The 24,037-nt window shown below is 42.0% G+C and overlaps 1 protein-coding gene across 1 annotated transcript in view; it reads left to right on the forward strand.

Moving 5' to 3' along the window:
- Window positions 1-24,037, forward strand: part of LOC141095916 (solute carrier family 22 member 13-like) — a 42,268-nt gene that overhangs the window by 17,181 nt on the left and 1,050 nt on the right. Inside the window, exons 5-8 of the mRNA XM_073582276.1 lie at window positions 7,037-7,157; window positions 8,641-8,735; window positions 14,322-14,536; window positions 20,153-20,261. Coding sequence (XP_073438377.1) covers window positions 7,037-7,157; window positions 8,641-8,735; window positions 14,322-14,536; window positions 20,153-20,261 — 540 coding nt within the window. The remainder of the gene's footprint in view (window positions 1-7,036; window positions 7,158-8,640; window positions 8,736-14,321; window positions 14,537-20,152; window positions 20,262-24,037) is intronic.

Below are 24,037 nucleotides of genomic sequence, written 5' to 3' on the forward strand. Positions count from 1 at the left end.
TTAGGGACCACATCACATGTGAAGTCACTTTGAGGGGTCTATATGATAGAAAATACCCAAAAGTGACACCATTCTAAAAACTGCACCCCTCAAGGTGCTTAAAATCACATTCAAGAAGTTTATTAACCCTTCAGATGCTTCACATGAATTTTTGGAATGTTTAAAAAAATTATTAACTTTTTTCACAAAAAATTACTTCAGGTCCAATTTTTTTATTTTTCCAAGGGTAACAGGAGAAATTGGACCCCAAAAAGTAATTGTGCAATTTGTCCTGAGTACGCAGATACCCCGTATGTGAGGGTAAACTACTGTTTGGGCGTATGAGAGCTCGGAAGGGATGGAGCGCCGTTTGACTTTTTCAATGCAAAATTAGCTGGAATTGAGAAAGGACACCATGTCGCCTTTGGAGAGCCTCTGATGTGCCTAAACAGTGGAAACCCCCCACAAGTGACCCCATTTTGGAAACTAGACCCCCCAAGGAACTCACCTACAGTAGATGTGTGGTGAGAACTTTGAACCCACAAGCGCTTCACAGAAGTTTATAACGTAGAGCCATACAAATAAAAAATCATATTTTTTTTCCACAAAAATGATCTTTTCGCCCCAATTTTTTATTTTGCCCAGAGTAACAGATGAAATTGGACCCCAAGAGGTATTGTGCAATTTGTCTTGAGTATGTTGATACCCCATATGTGGGGGTAAACCGCTGTTTTGGCGCATGGCAGAGTTCGAAAGGGAAGGAGCACCGGTTTTTTTTTCAATGCAGAATTGGCTGGAATTGCGTTGTTCTGAGGGTCTCAGGGAAGCACGCAGGGAGTTCCCCTCCCTGCGCGATGCTTCCCTATGCAATCGAAACACTGCGATCATGTTTGATCGCAGTGTGCCGGGGGTTAATGTGCCGGGAGCGGTCCGTGACCGCTCCTTGCACATAGTGCTGGGTGCCAGCTATGATAACCAGCTGACACCTGACCGCGATCAAATGCGCTCCCCCTGTGAGCGCAGCTGATCGCGATGACGCACTATCCCGTCCACTGTCATACGGGCCCGGGTCAACTGGATGGGATAGTACGTCAAATGTCAGAAAGGGGTTAAGAGAAGCACGTGATCATGTGAAGTAATTAACCCCCTCTACTCCTCCTTGGTCAGGCCTCATCTGGAATACAATGTCCAGTTCTGGGCACCAAATTTAAAAAAAAGCTTTGAAAAACTGGTGTAAGTTCAGAGAAGAGCTACCAGGATGGTGAACGGACAGCAAAGTAAGTCCTACGAGGAACAATTATAGTATCTAAGAATGTTTAGCTTTCAAAAAAGAAGGCTAAGCTGTCTACAAATATCTGAAGGGATGTATCAGTGTAGAGGGATCATCCTTATTCTCATTTGCACATGGAAACACAAGAAGCAATGGAATGAAACTGAAAGGGAGAAGATACAGATTAGATATTAGAAAAAACTTTTTGACAGTGAGGGTGGTCAATGAGTGGATCAGGCTGCCACAAGAGGTGGTCAGTTCTCCTTCAATGGAAGTCTTCAAATAGAGGATGGACAGATATCTGTCTGAGATGGTTTAGTGAATCCTGCATTGAGCAGGGGGTTGGACACATGACTCTGGAGGTCCCTTAACATTCTATGATTCTATGAAACACCAATAATACAATCTTACCAAGTACAAATAAGACTACCTAATAAACTAGGGTCATCATTGTGGGATTATCGATAGAAGCACAAAGTGCCATGTCAATAAGACTAGTGCCATCCCCATCATTAATGACCTGTTATACTTTGTACTTTCCACATATACCTTTTAGAATCAACAGTATTTCCTTCTTGAAGACAACAGGAAGTATTAAAAAAAAATCTTCAGTCATGTAAAGATTGTTTATAAGGGATTATACACATCTCAGCCTTTCATGGGACTAAATCTTTAACCCCTTCCTGACATCCGACGTACTATCCCGTCCATGGGACCCGGGCCCCTATGCCCATGGACGGGATAGTACGTCTACCGCGATCAGCGGCGCCCACGTGGTGAGCGCCGCTGATCGCGGCCGGGTGTCAGCTGATTATCACAGCTGACACCCGGCACAATGTGTCATGGGCGATCACGAACCGCCCCCGACACGTTAACCCCTTGCACACCGCGATCAAACATGATCGTGGTGTACCGGGGGTTAAAGGGAAGCATCGGCAGAGAGGGGGCTCCCTCCGTGCTTCCCTGAGCCCCCCACGGCAGCGCAATGTGCAGCGCTGCTGCGAGGGGCTCCTTTCCTGCAGGCATGAGGAAGCCTTCTGCACTGCCTGTGACAGATCGCTGATCTGTCACAGTGATCTGTGATGTGACAGATCAGCGATCTGTCACAGGACAGTAATGTCCCACCTGGGACTATGTAATAAAGTAAAAAAAAAAATAGAAAAAAGTGTTAAGATAATTAAAAAACAATCGCCAAATAAATTAGAAAAAAAAAAAAATATTCCCCCAATAAATCCGTTTTTTTGGAAATAAAAAACCAAACAATAAAAGTACACATATTAGGTATCGCCACGTCCGTAACGACCCACCCTATAAATCTGTCCCATTAGTTAACCCCTTTAGCGAACCCCTTAAAAAATAAAAATAAAAAACGAAGCAAAAAATAATGATTTATTATCATACTGCCGAACATAAAGTACAATAACGCGCGATCAAAAAGACGCATATAAATATCCATGGTACCGCTGAAAACGTCATCTTGTCCCGCAAAAAACGAGCCGCAATACAGCATCATCAGCGAAAAAATAAAAAAGTTATAGCTCGCAGAATAAAGCGATGCAAAAATAATTATTTTTTATATAAAATAGTTTTCATTGCAAAAAAACGACAAAACATAAAAAAAGACCTAAATGAGGTATCGCTGTAACCGTACTGACCCGAAGAATAAAACCGCTTTATCAATTTTACCGCACACGGAACGGTGTAAACGCACCCCCCCAAAAGAAATTCATGAAACGCTGGTTTTTGTTCATTCTGTGTCCCAAAAATCGGAATAAAAAGCGATCAAAAAATGTCACGTGCCCGAAAATGGTACCAATAAAAACGTCAACTCGTCCCACAAAAAATAAGACCTCACATGACTTGGTGGGTCAAAATACGGAAAAATTATAGCTCTCAATATGTGGTGATGCAAAAACTATTTTTACAATAAAAAGCGTCTTTTAGCGTGCGACAGCCGCCAAACATAAAATCCGCCATAAATAGTAAATCAAACCCCCCGTTATCACCCCCTTAGTTAGGGAAAAATAATAAAATAAAAAAAATGTATTTATTTCCATTTTTGCATTAGGGTTAGGGCTAGGGTTAGGTCCAGGGCTAGGGTTAGGTCCAGGGCTAGGGTTAGGGCTAGGGCTAGGGTTAGGGCTGAGATTAGGGTTAGGGGTGTGTTGGGATTCGGGTTGGAGTTAGAATTGGGGCTTTCCACTGTTTGGGCACATCAGGGGCTCTCCAAATGCAACATGGCGTCTGATCTCAATTCCAGCCAATTCTGAGTAGGGTATCAGCCTACTCAGGACAAATTGCAAGACAATTTTTGGGGTCCAATTTCTCCTGTTACCCTTAGGAAAATAAAAAATTGGGGGCAAAAATATCATTTTTGTGGAAAAAAATGTTTTTTTTTATTTTCACGTCCGAGCGTTATAAACTTCTGTGAAGCCCTTGGGGGTTCAAAGTGCTCACCACACATCTAGATAAGTTCCTTAGGGGTCTAGTTTCCAAAATGGGGTCATTTGTAGGGGCTCTCCAAAGGCAACATGACACCCGCAGACCATTCCATCAAAGTCTGCATTCCAAAACGTCACTACTTCCCTTCCGAGCCCTGACGTGTGTCCATACAGTAGTTTTCTCCCACATATGGAGTGTCAGCGTACTCAGGTCAAATTGGACAACAACTTTTGGGGTTCAATTTCTCCTGTTACCCTTGGGAAAATAAAAAAATTGGGGACTAATTGATCATGTTTGTGGAAAATATACGATTTTTTTATTTTCATGCCCTGGCATTATAAACTTCTGTGAAGCCCTTGGGGATTCAAAGTGCTCACCTCACATCTAGATAAGTTCCTTAGGGGGTCTAGTTTTCAAAATGGGGTCATTTGTGGGGGATTTCCACTGTTTAGGTACATTAGGGGCTCTCCAAAGGCAACATGACACCCGCAGACCATTCCATCAAAGTCTGCATTCCAAAACGTCACTACTTCCCTTCCGAGCCCAGACGTGTGCCCATACAGTAGTTTTCTCCCACATATGGGGTATCCGCATACTCAGGACAAATTGGACAACAACTTTTGGGGTCCAATTTCTCCTGGTACCCTTGGGAAAATAAAAAAAATGGTGACTAAAAGATCATGTTTGTGGAAAAAATACGAATTTTTTATTTTCACGCCCGGGCATTATAAACTTCTGTGAAGCACTGGGGGGTTTAAAGTGCTCACCACACATCTAGATAAGTTCCTTGGGGGGTCTAGTTTACAAAATGGTGTCATTTGTGGGGGGTTTCCACTGTTTAGGTACATCAGGGGTTTTCCAATCGCGACATGGTGTCCGATCTCAATTCCAGCCAAAAACGTCAAATGGTGCTGCTTCCCTTCCGAGCTCGGCCATGCGCCCAAATAGTGGTTTACCCCCACATGTGGGGTATCAGCATACTCAGGACAAATTGCACAATAACTTTTAGGGTCCTGTTACCCTTGGAAAAATAAGAATTGAGGGTGAAAAGATCATTTTTGTGGAAAAAATATGATTTTTTAATTGTACGGCTGTATGTTATAAACTTCTGTGAAGCCCTTGGGGGTTCAAAGTTCTTACCACACATCTAGATAAGTTCCTTAGGGGGTCTAGTTTCCAAAATGGTGTCATTTGTGGGGGGTTTCCACTGTTTTTGTACATCAGGGGTTTTCCAATCGCCACATGATGTCTGATCTCAATTCCAGCCAAAAACGTCAAATGGCGCTGCTTCCCTTCCTAGCTCTGCCATGCGCCCAAATAGTGGTTTACCCCCACATGTGGGGTATCAGCGTACTCAGGACAAATTGCACAATAACTTTTAGGGTCCTGTTACCCTTGGGAAAATAAAAATTGGGGTGAAAAGATCATTTTTGTGGAAAAAATATGATTTTTTAATTGTACCGCTGTACGTTATAAACTTCTGTAAAGCCCTTGTGGGTTCAAAGTTCTCACCACATATCTAGATAAGATCCTTGGGGGGTCTAGTTTCCAAAATGGGGTCACTTGTAGGGGGTTTCCACTGTTTAGGTACATCAGGGACTCTCCAAACGTGACATGGCGTCCGATCTGAATTCCAGCCAATTTTGCATTGAAAAAGTCAAATGGCGCTCCTTCCATTCTGAGCTCTGCCATGAGCCAAAACAGTCGTTCCCCCCGACATATCAGGTATCAGCGTGCTCAGGACAAATTGCACAATAACTTTTGCAGTCCAATTTCTCCTGTTACCCTTGGTAAAATAAAAAAAATTGAACCTGAAGTATTTTTTTTGTGAAAAAAAGTTAGTTGTTCATTTTTTTTTTAAATATTCAAAAAAATTCCTGTGACGCACCTAAAGGGTTAATAAACTTATTGAATGTGGTTTTGAGCACCTTAAGGGGTTCAGTTTTTAGAATGGTGTCACTTTTGGGTATTTTCTATCATATAGACCCCGCAAAGAGGCTTCAAATGTGATGTGGTCCGTAAAAATAAAATGGTGTTGTAAAAATGAGAAATCGCTGGTCAACTTTTAACCCTTATAACTTCCTAACAAAAAAAAAATTTTGGTTCCAAAATTGTGCTGATGTAAAGTAAACATGTGGGAAATGTTATTTATTAAGTTTTTTTTGTGCTGTATCTCTGTGATTTAAGGGCATAAAAATTCAAAGTTGGAAAATTGCGAAATTTTCAAAATTTTTGCCAAATTTCCGTTTTTCTCACAAATAAACGCAAGTTATTTGAATGAAATTTTACCACTAGCATGAAGTACAATATGTCACGAGAAAACAATGTCAGAATCACGGGGATCCATGGAAGCGTTCCAGAGTTATGACCTCATAAAGGTACAGTGGTCAGAATTGTAAAAATTGGGGGTGAAGGGGTTAAGGGGAATATCTGCTCCCAGTGATGCGCCTTCATGTGTTGTCCACCACTTGTATTGTCTGCAAGTTCGCTCTAGGCAGTGGTTTTCAGAAGGAGGAGCCCATTGTCAAATAAGGCCCTTGCTGGCCTCAACGCTAACATTGAGTGGCAATATTAAGGCACAAATTGTTGTTCGATGAAGTTGTGGTGAAAGAAAGGTACAACAGGAGTGGGGAGTGCAGGGGAAACTATGTAAAGTGTCTGAAGGACATGCTGCACGTATAGCCGCTGTGAGACATCCCATTGGTCTAAAAGCGGAGACTAAAACCCTTTAGGAGCCTACTAGAATTGTTACGCAAGGCCTGAATACAACGTTTGTGAGACAGAAAAGTCAGTGAGCTGGTGGAGAGATGTCATTGCCTGATCAACAAGGGCTTGGACTAGAGTCACACTATACAAGGGGGAGAGATTGGCTGTCCAGACGCCTTCTGAAAAACCTCCTTCTCCAAATGTAGCAAAGAGAATGGACTGGCGGGACAAAAAAAAAGAAAAAGTTAGTAAAAGTAAAGGTGTTGAAGCTGCAAGAACATGTAAATATGCTGAGCCATTCCCATGCAAATTGGCCGGGTCAAGTCCATGAGTGGTCGGTTGAGAACAGCAGAGACCCATAGTGGAAAAGTAGGTGGAGATAAAAGTCACACTGGAGAAACACAGTTTAGTGGGACCTCCCGGAGAGTGTGAGATCCTGGTTTAGGCACCACCTGGGAAGGTCATGCCACTGTTGTAAAAATAAAATGTTTGCTCCCTGTAATTGCATGTGAGCATCCTACATACATGGAGAAAATAATTATACTTCTATTGATCTTATATGTGCTGCAGCTACATTGGATCGATTTGCTTTTTTTTTCCTTTCCCCTATTACACCATCTGTATTACAATATCAAAAAGGTTTCTTCCAGAATCTCCCCGTTGGCTTCTAACCAAAGGCAAAAATGAAAAAGCCAAAGATCTCCTCCAGAAAGCAGCACACATGAACAAACGGGAGTTACCGGAGCATATACTGAAGCAGGTAAAGCATTCACTGACATCCAATGATTCCACCTTTTTAGAATTCACTTTTCTTAATGTGTGGCCCACAATCTAACCTCCCAAGATGTAAAGGTGACTATATATAATGCTCGGCAATGTTTCCAGGTGACAGCAGTCTGGGTTGAGTTTGCTTATGGCAAGCAAAGCTGATCAACAAAAATTTGCATTTCATTTTGCAGGACATGCGCCTCCAAACCCCATTTTCTGTGATTAGATACTGGGGCTCATTTTAAGCATTGGAGATTTGGCAACTTTTCCATGAGTCTGGGAGGTCATCCTGTTTTTCTTGAGGCTCTTGGACATCCTAGATCATTATATAAATCATATAAATTCTTATGCTCTTTAATACATTTAAGGTAGTATGTTGGATACTGTATTCCATAAAGTCAGCTGTATAAGCTGCAGTGGGTTCCTTGGATAGAGGGGCCACTGGTTAGGTTTCATCATTACCCTTCCTTGTGGCTAATATCAAACACACATTGTTAAAGGGAATCAATATAATCCAAACTGAAAACATTGTATAATAATTCATAAATCATGGCCAAATGCATCCAAAATGGCTTAACTGGATAGTCCACATGGACCCTCCCTAGCATATATTTCCTACTATAGACATGCAGTCAAAGTCCTTCAACACATACAAAATGTAAAAAAGTTTATTGATAAAAGAAAAAAAACAGGCAAAAATGTCATAACATGAATATTAAAAAGACACAAGTGTTTGTGGCTGCTGATCCACAATAATGTGATGGGCGAGAGTAATGTATGTCCTCAATTTATATAAAAAGAGTCACCTAAAGTAGTAATGTCACTATATCCACTAATGAGGAATTCATTTCAAATGTGAACAAAAAAATCAACATATATTGACGCCATATTAGCTTTCTATATGATCCCAACCTCTCATGGATCCAAGTTATAAATTGCTAGTGCTTGACTTTTTTTAATATTGATGTTATTAAATTTTTGCCTGTTTTTTTATGTATTTATCAAGTAAACTTTTTGGTACCTGCTACTTACCTGCCTATTATGCCTGGCACCGATCTCTGCTTTGCACAGTGTGGTCACAGACCGCTCCTGCTGGCGATTAAATTGCTTCCACCAATGTCACGTCAACAGAGCAGCAGCTTATCTTCCGCTTTGCTCTGTTGACGGGGTGTGACTGCCAACATCATCCTGATTGATAGCCGGCTCTCCACTGCCTATATGTGTCAGTTCTGAAAAGGAACAGCTGCTCTGTTGACGGTGAGCAGCTGAATCGCCAGCAGGAGTGGTCACTGACTACCCTTTATGCCGGTGCTGAATAGAACAGGAAGGTAGTTAGCAGCTAGATGCCAATTAGATTTTAGGCCCATAGTAAAAAAAAAAATAGTCTTGGATAAACAATTTCAGTACTTTGATTAGTTTGGGGTTATTGATATATATTACATTTTATTGTTATTTTCTATTCTTACTTTTTTAAGTTACAAGAAGAAAAAAAGGCAAAATCTGGCAACATGATAGATCTGTTTAGGAACCCAACTCTGAGAAAAAGAACGCTCATTATGTGTTTGGTATGGTAAGTTCCAATAGTAGAGTTCTGGTTAGAGATAACCAAAATACAATTGTAAAAACATATTATCTATTGATCTATAGACCTATAAAGGTGCTGAAATGTAGTGGGTCTGATGTTTTAGATGATATCCGGACATCAGCTCATCTCTAGGTACAGGCAAGAATTGGAATTTTAATTAATGCTAAAAACATAAAATAATACAATTTTGCTTTATAGAGGGAAAAGTAATATTAGGTAAACAAGTTGAACATAAATGGACCTGAGGTGGATTCATTCACTGAAGGAAATGTACTCCATATGTCGGTTTTAAATAAGAGACTTTTGGAGTAGAAAATGACAAGACGCACCTGAGTCATTAAATTTAGAACATTTTTGGACGACCGCTTAACCCCGCTAAATCTTTAGAAATGTGGCATAGCAAAATCGAAAAATAGAGAAGCTCACTTAGCACAAAACAGGTGTGCACCAAAATGTGCAATTTTTTTTTCCACTAGAAAATTGGTGCAAATAACTTATTAAATGTTTACTAATACTTTCTATGAGAATCAAGCATATTGTAATAGCATAGAACAAGCATTACAGGGTTTACTAACTAAAGAAATCATGAGATTTCCCAATCCTTAAGGTGTAACCTTCGTTTTAATTTTTATTTCATGAATCGAAAGTACACATGAAAGTAAGCAACTTTCTAATAGACAAAATGTCATCTTTTGCCTCTTAGATTGATCTTTCACTTTCAATTCATGGGTTCTTACTGAACAGTTAGTATCCGGTGTTAAACGTTCTGGTACTAAAGTTTGGGTCAGGAACCAGAACCCAAATTTCCATGGGTACTCTTATCCCTATTCGTGGGTGAAATCAATATTGAGTGGATATAGAAATTACGATTACTGCGATAGGAGAAGATAGTTGTTGCTTATAAAATTCTATAAGGAGCTAGAGCCAGACACTGACATTAAGCTGAAAGTTCTCCCGAAACAACAGTTACAGTTCTCCATAGAACTTTAAGAGCACTAACTGCCATCTCCCATCTCAGTAAAACCTGTATTCACTAAAAACAGATTTTACTTTAGAATTGAAAGTTTTGAGACTGAATGATTAGTGCTTGAGGAGAATAAAGCCGATTTCCGATTTCTCTGACAAGATATATTACAAAGTGGCTTATTTTTACTATGTAATATGGATTTATGGAGAAAAAAACAATAGGTACTCTTTAAACTAAACTTTTTTGTAGAGAAAGGTGGTGGTTGGAGCTTACCATGCTAGTAAGATTAGGGTCCATGGGAGGCAAAACCGGTGGGAGCCATGTCTCCATCTTGTGTGGCACAGCAACAATAGAAGGAAGAAAGGAGGGGGAGCGGCACTTCCAGCGGCTCAATAAAACAAGGATTTTGTTTAGCAAGCCATAAAAAAGACATTGACGTGTTTCTGGCGTCCAAGATGCCCTTAATCATAGTATAGCTTTAGAATAAAAAGAGTCTCTTTTTAAATGCGTCAGAACCAATCACAGAAACCAGTGATTAATGCAGCATACATAACAGGCGTGTAAGGAAAATGGACGTATTAATCTATTGGCAAAGGTAACAATACAGACAACGAAACTTCAATAAATATAAAAAAAGGTCACTTTTGTAATTCATACCTCTAGGGTATTACCTATCGAAGTTTAATATCCAGTATGCCTCCCGAAGCATAATGTCTTGCAATCCAGGACATTATTGGGCTATGAAAAACTATTGCAGTGAGTGTGACTAGATCCCTGCATCTGAGACATTTACTGTTCTATGGGACACCATTACAGTAAGTGTGAATAAATCCCTGCAACCCGGACTTTACTGTTTTTGAAGATACCATTTCAGTAAGGGTGAACTGATCCCTGCAACCTGGTCATTATTGGTCTTTGAGATCTCATTGCAGTAAGTGAAAATAGATCCCTACACTCTGGGGAAAATGTTTCTATGAGATAGTATTGCAATGGGTTTCAATAGATCCCTGAAACCTGAACATTATTGGTCCATTAGACATTATTGCAGTGAGTGTGAAGTGATCTCTGCGTTCTGGACATTATTGTTCTAAGGTCATGTTCACACTATCAGTAATTAGCATCAGTATTTGTAAGCCAAAACCATTAATGGAACAATCAGAGGAAAAGTGTAACAGAAACACGTCACCACTTCTGCATTTTTCACCCACTCCTGGATTTGGCTTACAAATACTGAGGTGAAACACTGACCAAATACTGATAGTGTGAACATGGCCTTAGAGACACTATTGCAGTAAATCTGAATGGATCTCTGTAATTTAGATATTTGTAAGATACCCAAGCGATGTAGTAATGGGTGAGCTTCTGTTCCCATTCTCTTTGGCATCCTACAGACATCTCGTGTCCCAGTCCCGGCGTGCTGCTATGTGTGAGGGGAATCACACTTAAGGCCCTTTTACATTTAGCGATGCACCAGCGATCCAACCAGCGATCCGACCCGGTCAGGATCGCTGGTGCATCGCTAAATGATCGCTAGTGAGCTTCCACACAGGAAGATCTCACAGCGATGCAGCAGCGACGCAGCGCACGATACTTACCATTCACACACAGCGATCCTGCGTCCTCCCGCCCGCCTCCACGCGTCGCTGGACGTCACAGCAGGAAGTCTCAGCAGGAAGCGCCCGACGAGAAATGGAGCCGGACATTCTCGCGCGATCAGCGATGGACAGCGGGGGAGCCGGTCGCTGGTAAGTATCACACATAGCGATATCGCTAGCAATATCGCTATAACGTCACAAAACCAGTGACGTTTTGGCGATATTGCTAGCGATATCGCTTAGTGTAAAACCCGCTTTACTTTGGAGCTGCAAGCCTCCTCTTCTCCTGAGTCCAGGCATTCCGCTTCTGGAACCAGGGCAAATAATCCAGGAGACACGAGGTTCATAAAAACAACCAAACATTTACTTGGTGAATAGCAGTATGTACAGTATTTACAGGCTAAGGATAAGGCCCAACGGGTTGTCATCTTTCCTACAGGTACTGGATACAACTTCAGCCCTTGTTCTCGGCATAGGTGGCATGTACCTCTCACTGGCTTTCCTAGCCCTAGGGAGTCTTCTTCACCTCTAGCAGTATATCCGGATTGCAATACCTTCGCCCTATGTAGTCTGAGTCCATTTTCCCTGTAGCTTCACAAGCCAAATGCACCCCAGGTCCCTAACGTCCATCTCGAGGTTGCCCCAGCCCATTTAGACGGAATCACACGAAGGGTATTTTTGGCAATCCACTGCCCCGAGTATTATTATGTGGCAATAACTCTGGGACACTTCAATGGATCCCATTGATTCCAAGACTGTTTTTTTCGCGACATATTGTACTTCATGATAGTGGTAACATTTCTTCGATATGACTTGCGTTTATTTATGAAAAAGCAAAAATTTGGCCAAAATTTTGAAAGGTTTGCAATTTTCAACTTTTTCATTTCTATGCCCTTAAATCAGAGTTATGTCACACAAAATAGTAAATAAATAATATTTCCCACATGTCCCATCAGCACAAATTTTGAAACATTTTTTTTTGTTAGGAAGTTATAAGGGTTAAGAGTTGAGTTCTCATTTTTCCAACAAAATTTACAAAACCATTTTTTAGAGACCACATCACATTTTAAGTGACATTGGGGGTTATATGACAGAAAATGTCCAAAAGTGACACCATTCTAAAAACTACACTCCTTGATGTCCTCAAAACCACATTTAAGAAGTTTATTAACTTTTCAGGTGCGTCACAGGAATTAATGGAATGTGGATGGGAAAAATTAACATTTAACTTTTTTTGACAAAAAAAATTACTTTAGGGTACCGTTACACTACGCAACGCACCAGCGATCCCGACAATGATACGACCTGGTAAGGATCGCTGGTATGTCGCTAAATGGTCGCTATTAAGCTGTCAAACAGACAGATCTACTTAGCGACACAGCAACGATCTGGCAATCCATATAACGACCTCGGCGGTCGTTGGGACCTTGTCACACAGCAGCTATTCTGACGACTCCCGCCTGCGTCCCTGAGTTCTGAGTCGCCAACGAGGTCACTCGTCGGTGTCAAACACAAAAATGCATGCTGGCCAGCGGGACACCAGCGATCAAAAAATGGCCCAGGACATTCGAGCACGATCAGCGAGATCACAGTGGGGGCCCGGTTGCCGCTATGTGTCACATGTAGTGAGATCGCTGGCGAGGTCGCTGTTGCGTCACAAAATCTGTGACGTTTCAGAGATCTCGGTAACGATCTCGCTATGTGAGACGGAGCCTTTAGACCAAATCTTTTTATTTTCACAAGGATAACTGGAAAAAATGGACTACAAACATTGTTGTGCAATTTCTCCTGAGTACACTGATACCCCATATGTGGGGGAAAACCACTGTTTGAGTGCACGGCAGGGCTTGGAAGGGAAGGAGCACAGTTTGACTTTTTGAACGCAAAATTGGCTGGAATCAAGAGTGGATGCTATGTCACGTTTGGATAGCCCTTGATGTGCTTAAACAGTGGAAATCCCCCACAAGTTACCCCATTTTGGAAACTAGATGCCCCAAGGAATTTATTTTAGATATGTGGTGAGCACTATGAACCCCCAGGTGCATACAGAAAATTATGACGTTGAGTCATGAGAAAAAAAAAATCTAATTTTTTCCACTAAAATTATCTTTTAGCTGCATTTTTTCACAAGGAGAAAATGGACCTCAGAAATTGTTGTGCAATTTCTCATGAGTATGCTGATTTATCATGTGGGACAAAACAACTGTTTTGGTGCATGTCAGGGTTCGGAAGTGAAGGAGTGATGTTTTGGAATGCAGACTTAACTGGAATGGTCTGCGGGCATCATGTTGCATTTGGAGAGTCCCTGATGTGCCAAAACAGTGGAAATTTCACAAAAGTGACCATATATTGGAATTGATCTCGTGTGTCCTGACAATTTTATAATGTGGGGGCATATGTAAATTGTGTAGAGTGTATCAGGTTGGCAGTAGTCCATGGATGTGTGGTACAGTTTGAAGCATTCTTTCATAGACAGGCCAGGTTTGTCCAGGGCAGGTGTTGCATTGATAAATGGGGTCTTTGGGTATCCCCTTCTGTAACACACTCGGCACTCTGCTCATCTTCCACCTATAAACTCCAGAGTATCCAGTCATCTTCTTTATATTAATATGAATTATTGTGAAATCCATTGCAGATCTGCAGTAACTTGTGTGTATTTTGCCATGTAATTCTCAAATATTTTTTTCTGCTCAATTTACTTCCTGAGTGAACAGGATGTCTCATCATATACAGTCAAATGCAATCAGCTGATTGCCATGTGTCAGGATCCCAAGTTGATGTGGCCAGCTATATTTGTCATGCCACATCCACTATTGAGATAATGAAGCATTACATGCTACCATCTAAATGACAAAGTCCTTCTAAGCTGGACCCATTACTCAACAACCACGTTCCTGTCTAATGAAGGCTGTATGTGGTTAATACTTGTATAAACCAAATATACCGCATATAATTTCATAAAAATGGCTTAAAGGTAAACTTGTTATGTTTTTGACACTTTATTTCTAGGTTTGCGAACAGTTTAGTGTATTACGGCCTCAGTCTGAACGTAGGAAGCTTTGGGCTCGACATTTATCTTACTCAGCTTATATTTGGAGCTGTTGAAATTCCTGCACGTATTGGATCTATGTTCACCGCACAATTTTTTGGAAGAAGATTGAGTCAATCATTATTTCTTTTATTGGGAGGAACTGCTTGTCTCATTATCACTGTAATACCAAAAAGTAAGTCATGTATTGACCCATATCCCTCTGTTTTTGCATAAATTTATTTTGTGCTTAATTTAGGGAGCATGCTGGAGTTAGTTGCTCCTGATTCATGAAGAAGAGCACACCTCTTCCTTAGTCTGGACCATCTCATTAGCGCTGTGCGCCTCTGTGTCCTAACCCAGGAATCTCACTCCATTCAAGTACTGGAGTGAGATTAATGATGTAGAGAACAACACAGGTGGTCATGAATTAAATGGACCCTGGCAAGTCTTATCCTGCTCCAGTTTGCCCATTTTGGTCGAGCTGGGAGAAACTGTCGTGAAGATGCCAAAAGTCACAAAATGTAGATGCAACTCCTAGTTGTGCCTAATTTTTGAGACTTTTTAAAGCTTTTATGCCAGAATTTTGTCGTGAAAGCTTTGATGAATCGGGCTCTGTGGGTTTCAACCAGAACATGAAGGGGAGACCCCAGTGAAGCCATAGTATCGGTTCATGTTCACAAAGCAACCTTGTTTTTACCAATGTTTAATTGTAGCTATGTTTATCAAAGGGAATCTGACAGCTGACTCATGCTGCCCAGTTCACGGGCAGTATGTATCAGGCACTGGCACTACTCACCAAAAGTTAGGGCTATTTGGCTTTTGGGGGGGAATTTCAGGATGAACCGAAATTGCACTCTAGCCTTTTCAGGTGAACCTAATGTGACCATTTCTAAACTTTTGAATGCACTTGTCCAAGTGTTCAATGTTCCATTGCTTTTTGCACAACTTGCTGTTCTCTAACAAAGAGCTTAATGGCAAAATTCACAACAGGTGTTTGATCCATGAATTTCTCAATAAATTAATAGGTTAAATTAGAATTGGTATTTAAACAGCCCTCCATATCATACTGTTCACATGTTGACATCATGAGACCAAGACGGCATCTAATAATACTATAACTATATAGTTAATTTATGGGATTAGCCAACTAGTTTGCAGGGGTTAGATTAATTTATAGGGGAAGCACTTCCTAATTGAGTTAGTTAAGTCAAGAGTGGAGGAGAGTGAGGAGTTTAGGAAAGTCAATAAGTGCTAGATAATGATTGTGCCAATGGGTTCTCAAAAAATGGATGTAGCAGAGGCAGAAGGGTTCCTTCAGTTCCTTCAAGTCTTCTAACAGTAGGAAGACATATTTCAAGCTTCATGTGGATGCCAGGACAGTCTTGCACCTAGGGCCCGAAAGAAGTATTGAGCGCCATATCTCTGTCTCCCCTGAGAGGAAGATGTCAGCTGGGTCACAGCGAAAGGAAAGGATAGTGGGTGTCATGAAAACTGTTATGCCGGATTGGAAACTCCTGGGCCCAACAAAAGATTTTGAGGCGGGGGGAAGGTTAGGCAGAATGGAGTCAAGGACGGATACAAAGGACCATGGAAACATCACCAAAAAGGGACTCTGTCTCAATTTGTGTGCCGCATTTGCTTGTATCCGTATTACACAGTAAAGCCGATCCTATTGACACGGACCTATGGTTTCCTGTCATATTTTTAGCTGCAACTGGATCCGGTCCCATGGATGGGGAGGTTACAAGGACTCTCAAACTACAAGTGAGTAAAGAACGAACTCCACAGCACAACACCCCACACCTGTCTGACTCCTGTTTAGAAAAGGGTTTTCAGGGCAAAGAGAACTCAGTTTTAGCCCACAACAAACCGGCCCTGTATCTTCCTTCATCTAGTCAATACAGAACTGCCCTATACTTTGTGAATGGTACAGTGACAAGCCCCTACTACTTGAACAACATCATTAATCCAGTCATTGTGGTTTTGCACAAACCACACAGGCCTAATTTCACCTTCATGGACGACAAAGCTCTAGCTCATCAAGGTTGTATCGTTAGCGAATAACTGCTGGCCTGCACTTTCTCCAGATCTGAATTCCATAGAAAACCTATGGGATCATCTCGTTGTGTAGAGGCTCGTAACTCTGTGCCCAAGAACCTCAATAACCTGAAGGCCGCCCTTCAAGAACAGTGGGATGCCATGCTTCAGCAGACAATAACTCAACTTTTGAATAACACGAGACATCGTTGTCAAGCTGTAATTGATGTTCAAGGCCAAATGACAAGTTTTTGAGACATTGATGTTTTTTGTTGGGGGTATACCTGTAAGGGGAGTCTGGAGATGCAGGTATGCAGAAGAGAAGAGTACATTTTTCTGTGAGGGAAGGACTGGACATAGATATAGCAGTTATTCAGGTCACGACTGCAGTCCTGTCCCTCCCTTACATACCGTCCACTATTTATGTCTTTTGTCTCAATAAATTGTTTGAGATGAGAAAATCACCATTGCATTTTTCTCATTAATTGCCCTTCTTTCATGATAAAATATTACTGTAGCGCAAACTTTTTACGTTTTCAATAAATTTTGCCTGAAAGCTAAATATCTCTAACTTTTTGTGAGCAGTGTGTTTAATTTTTAAACTCTGCAGAATTTTAGAGAAAAAATGCATGTTTAAAAGCTGCTGGGGACTCAGTCCCTGGTGGCTTCTCCTTGCCTGCTCACCTTGAGTGTCGTCTCTCCCTGAGTGCATGTATATGGAGACACTAGGGATGGGCGAGTCTACTCGCTAGGACTCGTTACTCGGCGAATAGTAAGGGACTCGCTGGACTCGTTACTCGGCGAGTCTCCCAGTGATTACTTGCACAGTAACGAGTCCAATGCAAGTCAATGGCAATCCTAGTTTTGTCAGAGTTTTTTTTTCTCACTCGCTAGACTCGCTATATCACATCGCTGTCAACAGCGAGTCTGAGCGAGTCTGAGCGAGTCTACGATTCCGAGTCCTGTATACTGGATTCGGGACTCGCTTATACAGAATCTGTTATGTTCCTACAAGTTTCCAAGACAGCCTATGTCAACACACAGCGATTGTGAGCGAGTCTGAGCGAGTCTACGAATCCCGAGTCCTGTATACTGGATTCGGGACTCGCAAATATAGAATCTGTTATGTTCCTACAAAGCTTCCGAGACAGCCTAGCGTGTTAGGTCAGAAAACTTTTTTAGATGGACAAGCATGTTAGCCAATCATATTCAGTAATGTTGGTTGTGGCAGGACTATGATTGGCTTCTGTCCATCGTGATGCCTATGTCATGTATGAGAGGCGAGGCTGTATATAAGCCTTTTCCACCGCCATTTCCTCTACATTCCTGAGAGATCTGAGATAGAGCAGGGTGAGGTAGATGCTTGAGCAGATCATAGGGATTGTCAGTTAGTGTAGGGAAACTTCAAGATTCCTTATACTAAACCCAAACAGCTCTTCTGAGAGCTACCAGGAGGACAGAGGAGTACTGTGTAGACTGTAGGCAGGCAGGCAGGGAGGATCAAGCCTTACAGTGCAGTGCACAGTGCAGGGACTAGTGTGCAGCTTCACTGCTAGGTGTCAGCACACACACTTACCCCGCCAGCAAGTGACGCCTACAGCACCACCTAACTCCATCTCGGTGACTGTGCATTTGTCAACAATGTCACAAAAACCACAATTTCCCAAAAAAGAGGTTGCAAAGGGACGAGGTCGTGGCCGTAGCAGTGCAGGGAACATCACTTGAGCGATCTCCCTCCAGGCTGTAGTCCGCTGGATGTTATGCCCATAGGCAGGGTCAGTGGGGAGCCAAAGCAGGGGCCGAGCCTCCACCTGATCAATCAACTGCAGCGTGTTGACAGTGACACGGGCCATGATTGCTCTGTATTGCTCTGTGTGTGTGTGCGTATGTCAACTCGACTCGGATTATTTCCTGTTTGCTCAAAGCATGGTGTGTGCTAGAGAAAATCGCTTCCCTCGCCTCATCGGCGCTAAATAAGACAAACAAATGCGAGTTTGGACTCGGACACAGCAGCAACAAACTGTTGCGAGTGGGGTTTACAAATCGCCAATGCAAGCGCTTTCCGAGACACATCTGCGATTTGTAAATCGCACATTACTCGCTAAGACTCGCTTCCCCATTCATTAACATTGGACTCGCTAGACTCGCAACGAGTAGCGAGTCCCGGGCTCGGACTCGCTAGAGTCAAGCGATTCCGAGTAATTTAGGACTCGCCCATCACTAGGAGAGACCTATCAGTTATTGGCAGTGAGCAGAGAGAAGCCACTGGAGACCAACCTTTCTGACCAGTCTCCTGTGCGGCTTGGTCCCCAGCGGCTTTTAAATTATGTTTTTCATGGCTGAAATCAGTCAGTGCCTGATACATGCTGCCTGTGGATCAAGCAGCATGTATTAGTTGTCAGGTTCTCTTTAAATAAAAAATATTGCATGGGTTAATGAAAGGTTCATTTGACTGGATATGCTGCCTCACTCTCCATGTTTCTTGATTGTTGGTGACTGTTGGATCAAGTCCGTAGAGGCGTTCACCCCGCCACATTGCCAGTGCTGCTGCTTTTAGTTATGTGTAATCATGTACAGTGCCATACACTCTTTATACAGTTTCAATCAAAATTATACATTCCCCAATACAACTTAAGTTCGTTAGCAACATTTACTATGTACAATCTTTGAGTTGTTTGCAATAAACAAATCAAACAAGAACAATTGAAATACCTCTCAACAATATGTTTCTAAAATTTCAACAACAAATGTACATTTACTGACCACTGCAATTTCAAAACTATTCAACCATTTAAGGACAAGTGTCTTTAGTACTTTAGGGCTCAGTGGTTAGCACTGGAATTTGTATCTTCTCCCCGTGTTGTGCGGGTTTCCTCTGGGTTCTCCAGTTTCCTGCCATGCTCTAAAGACATACTGATGGGGAATTTAGATTTGTTATTTCAATTGTATCCTTATGGACATTGAATGTCATTGCTATTTTTTGTACTCTTTTTTTCTTGTATTTGCAAAGCAATGGTCTCTTTTCTGTTCACTCGTTGGCCTACTCTCTTGCCATATTTCTAACATGCTATCAAAGGTCTCAGTCAACAAACCCCTAGCCAGTCCAAGTATTTGATGCCCTTGAATGGTTGCATTGTTCTACATGAGACAATATCTGATCTACAAATGTGTGGTCTTATGAGGGATTATATTCATGGAGTTGAATAATTTTGGGATTGCAGTAATCATAAAAAGTAGTATTTTGTGTTGAATTTGGAAAAAACACTTGTTATATTTATTGTGTTGAGTTGTCCAAGTTGTTCTTTTTCTGAAAACAGCACAAGGTTTTCTAAATTGAGATGATAAATCTAAAGTGCAATGGGGGTTGAATAATTTTGATTGCAATTGTTGAAGAATGGGAGTAGTAAAATATTCTCCTACTATAGTGGTTTTGTCAACTAGAACAAAGGTTTGATGATTTTTTGCCCCTCTAATCTCTCCCTAGACCTTAGGGTCACTTCCTTGTCCCCTTCCTCTTGCTTACAAGCCGTTTGTATGGAGAGAGAGGTCTCACAGCTGTCACCTCAGTGCAGACACATGGTTTGCCTCTATGGTATGAATGACCTTGTTCATTGGGAACCCCCTTAAGCCCCAGCTGATCATATGAAACTCACTAATGCAACAATAAATGTGTAAAGATAAGATTTCCAAATTAAGTGTGATGTTGTGTTTTCCTTTGAAGCGCTCTCAATATAAAAGCAATCTAATGAATATCAATTTGTGACGTTTTCAGAGTTATCTGTCGGGATCACAGTGCTGGCAGTAATTGGAAAATTTGCAACTGCGTCTTCCTACTCAATTTGTTATATATATGCTGCTGAGTTATTCCCCACAATCATCAGGTGAGATGTCTGTAGTCAAAGAAATGCATTCTGAAGGCTTTCTTACCCTAGGGATCAAGCACATGGTCATATCACATGTCTATATTGTACTGATTTGCAATCAGGGGCAGACATACCGCATATGCAAATGATGTGGCTGCAACGGGGCCCGGTGGTGGAGGGGGGACCATGCAGGGCGGCTAGTAATGAGGGCAATCTGGCCTGGTTGTCTGGCCCTGAGGCTCCAGGGGGGCCCTGGCCAGATTGCCCTCATGTGTGGCAGGCAGGGAGAGATCCCTACAGCTCCTCTGCCTGCAAGAGAAAATGGCAGCGGAGCAGAGCTGCAGCGATCAGTCCTGCTTCCTGCCCGCGCTTCCTGTCTGACTCACACAGCAATCAGCAGCGTGGCTGGATGACATCAACATTCAGCGCCGCGGACACTGTGACAGTGAGAGGAAGCTGCAGGAGAGCGTGCTGAGAGGTGCTGTGTGTGTGTGTATACAGATGAGAGGTGGTGGTATGTGTGCATGCGTGTGTAGCGCTGCGGGGGAACATGAGAGGTGAATGGTGCTGTGTGTAGGAGGAGGAGAGGGCAATGGTGGGGGTGACGGAAAGGGCAATGATGGGGGTGGGGGGGAGAAAGCAATGATGGAGGTGGTGGAAACGGCAATAATGGGGGGGTGGGGAGAAGGAAATGATGGTGGCGGTGGAATGGGCAATGATGGAGTGGTGGGGGAAAAGACAATGATGGTGGTGGAGTAAAGAACAATGATGGTGGAAAGGGCAATGATGGAGGTCATGGAATGGTCAATGATGGGGAGAAAACAATGATGGGGTGGTGGGGAAGGAGGAAATGATGGAGGTGGTGGAATGGGGGAGAAGGCAATGATGGTGGCAGTCTAAAGGACAATGATGGGGGTGGTGGGGAAGGAGGCAATGATGGAGGTGGGGGAGAAGGCAATGATGGAGGTGGTAGAAAGGGCAATGATGAGGGTGGTGGGGAGAAAGCAATGATGGAGGTGGTAGAAAGGACAATGATGGGGTGGTGGGGGAGAAAACAATGAAGGGGGTGGTGGGGAAAAGGCAATGATGGTGGTGGGGATAAGGCAATGATGGTGGTGGTGGAAAAGGAAATAATGGGAGTGGTTGCGGGAAAGGCAATAATGGGAGTGGTTGCGGAAAAAGACAATGATGGTGGTGGAAAGGACAATGGTGATGGAATGGACAATGATGGAGGTGGAAGGGGCAATAATGGGGTGGTGGGAAGAACGCAATGATGGAGGAGGTGAAGAGGGCAATGATGAGGTGAGGGAGATGAGAATAATGGTATGCAAGGGGAGGAGTACAATGAGGGGTGTGGGGGATTTGAATGGGAGGAAGGAGGATTTATAATGAATTTAGGAACAGGGGGAGGTGGAGGAAGACATTGTTATCAATTATTATGTCTAACACAGTTCCTTAGTATAAAGTGTACTCACTTATTGTACATAGCACAGCCCCTTAGTATATAGTGTACTCACTTATTATGTATAGCACAGTCCCTTAGTATATAGTGTACTCTTATTGTGTATAGCACCATCCCTCAGTATATAGTGTCGTCACTTTTTATGTATAGCACAGTCCCTTAGTATAAAGTGTACTCACTTATTATACATAGCACAGTCCCTTAGTATATAGTGTACTCTCTTATTGTGTATAGCGCCATCCCTCAGTATATAGTGTAGTTAATTTTTATTTATAGCACAGTCCCTTAGTATATAGTGTACTCACTTATGTATAGCACAGTCCCTTAGTATATAGTGTACTCACTTATTATGTCTAACACAGTCCATTAGTATATAGTGTACTCACTTATTATGTATAACACCATCATTAGTTACAGTTGTTAGATATAAAATGATTGCTGATATAGGAGCTGGTAACCAGACTACGAGTCCATCAGCTCCTCGATTAGAAAAGAAGCTTACCCATGCTCCATCAGCCATTGTTGCATTATACAGCTAACAATACAGGATGGTATGTAATAAAAAAACAGGGCTCTATGTAATCCAATATGTAAGGGACAGTGCTGTACATATTACTGTATAATAAGGGACGGCAATATACATAATAAAGGAGACTATGTAATATATATATATACATGTATGTGTGTGTGGATATATATGTATATACTGTATATATATATATAGCTTTGTCACCATAAAAGGAGGGGGGCCCAGACACATTTCTTTCATAGGGGCCCCAAGTTGTCAGTGTCCACCCCTGTTTGTAATATGGTAACCATTGCCCTGCTGCTGGGCCATACAGTACCTCTATGTTTCAACAATTTTACAGGCAAGAGGTGGTGATGGTATCTTCTTTTAGATTCCAAGAAAATCTGTGACTAAAAAAATCATGGTGTGCTCCAGAACGTGCAATGATATGGAGCTATCCATGTAGCCTCATGGATGAGCGGATCGATTCGCGGGACTGAGGTCCATCACCAATGTCAGTAGTCTCTGTATGCTTGATGGCAGGCTTGTGAATCTTACCTTCTGGGATCGCCAATGCAGCTTTTAATTAGCCTGGTTGGCTCAATGTCATCAATGTGTCATGCTGCAATGATGATGTCGTACCAGCTCGGCTAATCAAAAGCCATGCTGAGGATCCAGGAAGAAAAGATATTTATGAACTCCTGTCCTGCGGTCAGAGACCACAGACCTGACTATTGGGCAGTAGTCCCACGAATCGATCTGCTCTTCCCTAAGAGGCATCATACGACGTCGTCTGGAGAGCCTATGGCTACATAATACAAACCAAAAGGAAACCCATGCTATGGACCTCCCAGTGCCCTGTTTGTGCCGATGTTGATGCCAAGAAAGGTTTGGCACTCTGCAGTTATTGTGTCAGCAGAGCGTTGTCAACTTTTATGCACCATGCATCTCATCACTTGGCGATCCCCCTCTTTAAATAGTTTGCAACTTTGACTGAATTCATTCTGTTCCTAAACACTTTAGTAATCCCGCTCAGAGTTGATGAAACCATATTTAGAAGGGAAGAAATATCCTTGTGACTTGTTACAGTTGTGAAAACCTATTTCAGGACCATGCTGGTATCAGTGAGCTTTTTAGAATGACCCATTCTTTCACAAATGTTTGATAAGGCAGTCGGTTTGGTAAGGGGCTGAATTTTATACACCTGTGGCAATGGGACTGAATGATAATCCTGAATTCAGTGAGGGGAGTCCCAATACTTTCGTTCATATAGTAATATAGAAGAAAAAAAAATGGTATTCAGCTCACCATTAGATGAATTCCTGTGGCTTTGTGTATGGACTCCAGGATGGTGCTCGGAAAAAGCGGTTTTGGTAATCAAACAAAAAAGTTCCAGCAACAAACATCCAAATCAGATCAAAATCAAGGCTATGACTAAGAACATTTTTGTTCAAAACGCGTAATCCCCTGGATTTACAATTTTAACAGTATGTTTTTAAAGACATTGCAATAAAGATGAAGTTTTAACGTCTGTTCAACAATCTGATTTGGATGCTTATTGCTGGAACTTTTTTGTTTGATTTCGTTCATATAGTGTATGTTTAACAATAAGATTGTATATCTCAACCACACCAAAAGAAAATCCACACTTAGCTGCTCCGCTTGGATCCATTTCTGTGGTGTAGTTTTTTTTTAGAAGAAGGCAGTCACTATATCTTTGAAGAGCTCATCTAAATCCAAGTACGGTATGTTATGAATGCCACAGCCCCAGTTCTCAAGGCAGCATTGCTGAGCAGCATAGCACTATGTACTTAAGTTTCATAT

This window comes from Dendrobates tinctorius, unplaced genomic scaffold (genome assembly GCF_039654945.1).
Source record: "Dendrobates tinctorius isolate UK_male_01 unplaced genomic scaffold, ASM3965494v1 ptg000070l, whole genome shotgun sequence".
NCBI classification, from domain to species: domain Eukaryota; kingdom Metazoa; phylum Chordata; class Amphibia; order Anura; family Dendrobatidae; genus Dendrobates; species Dendrobates tinctorius.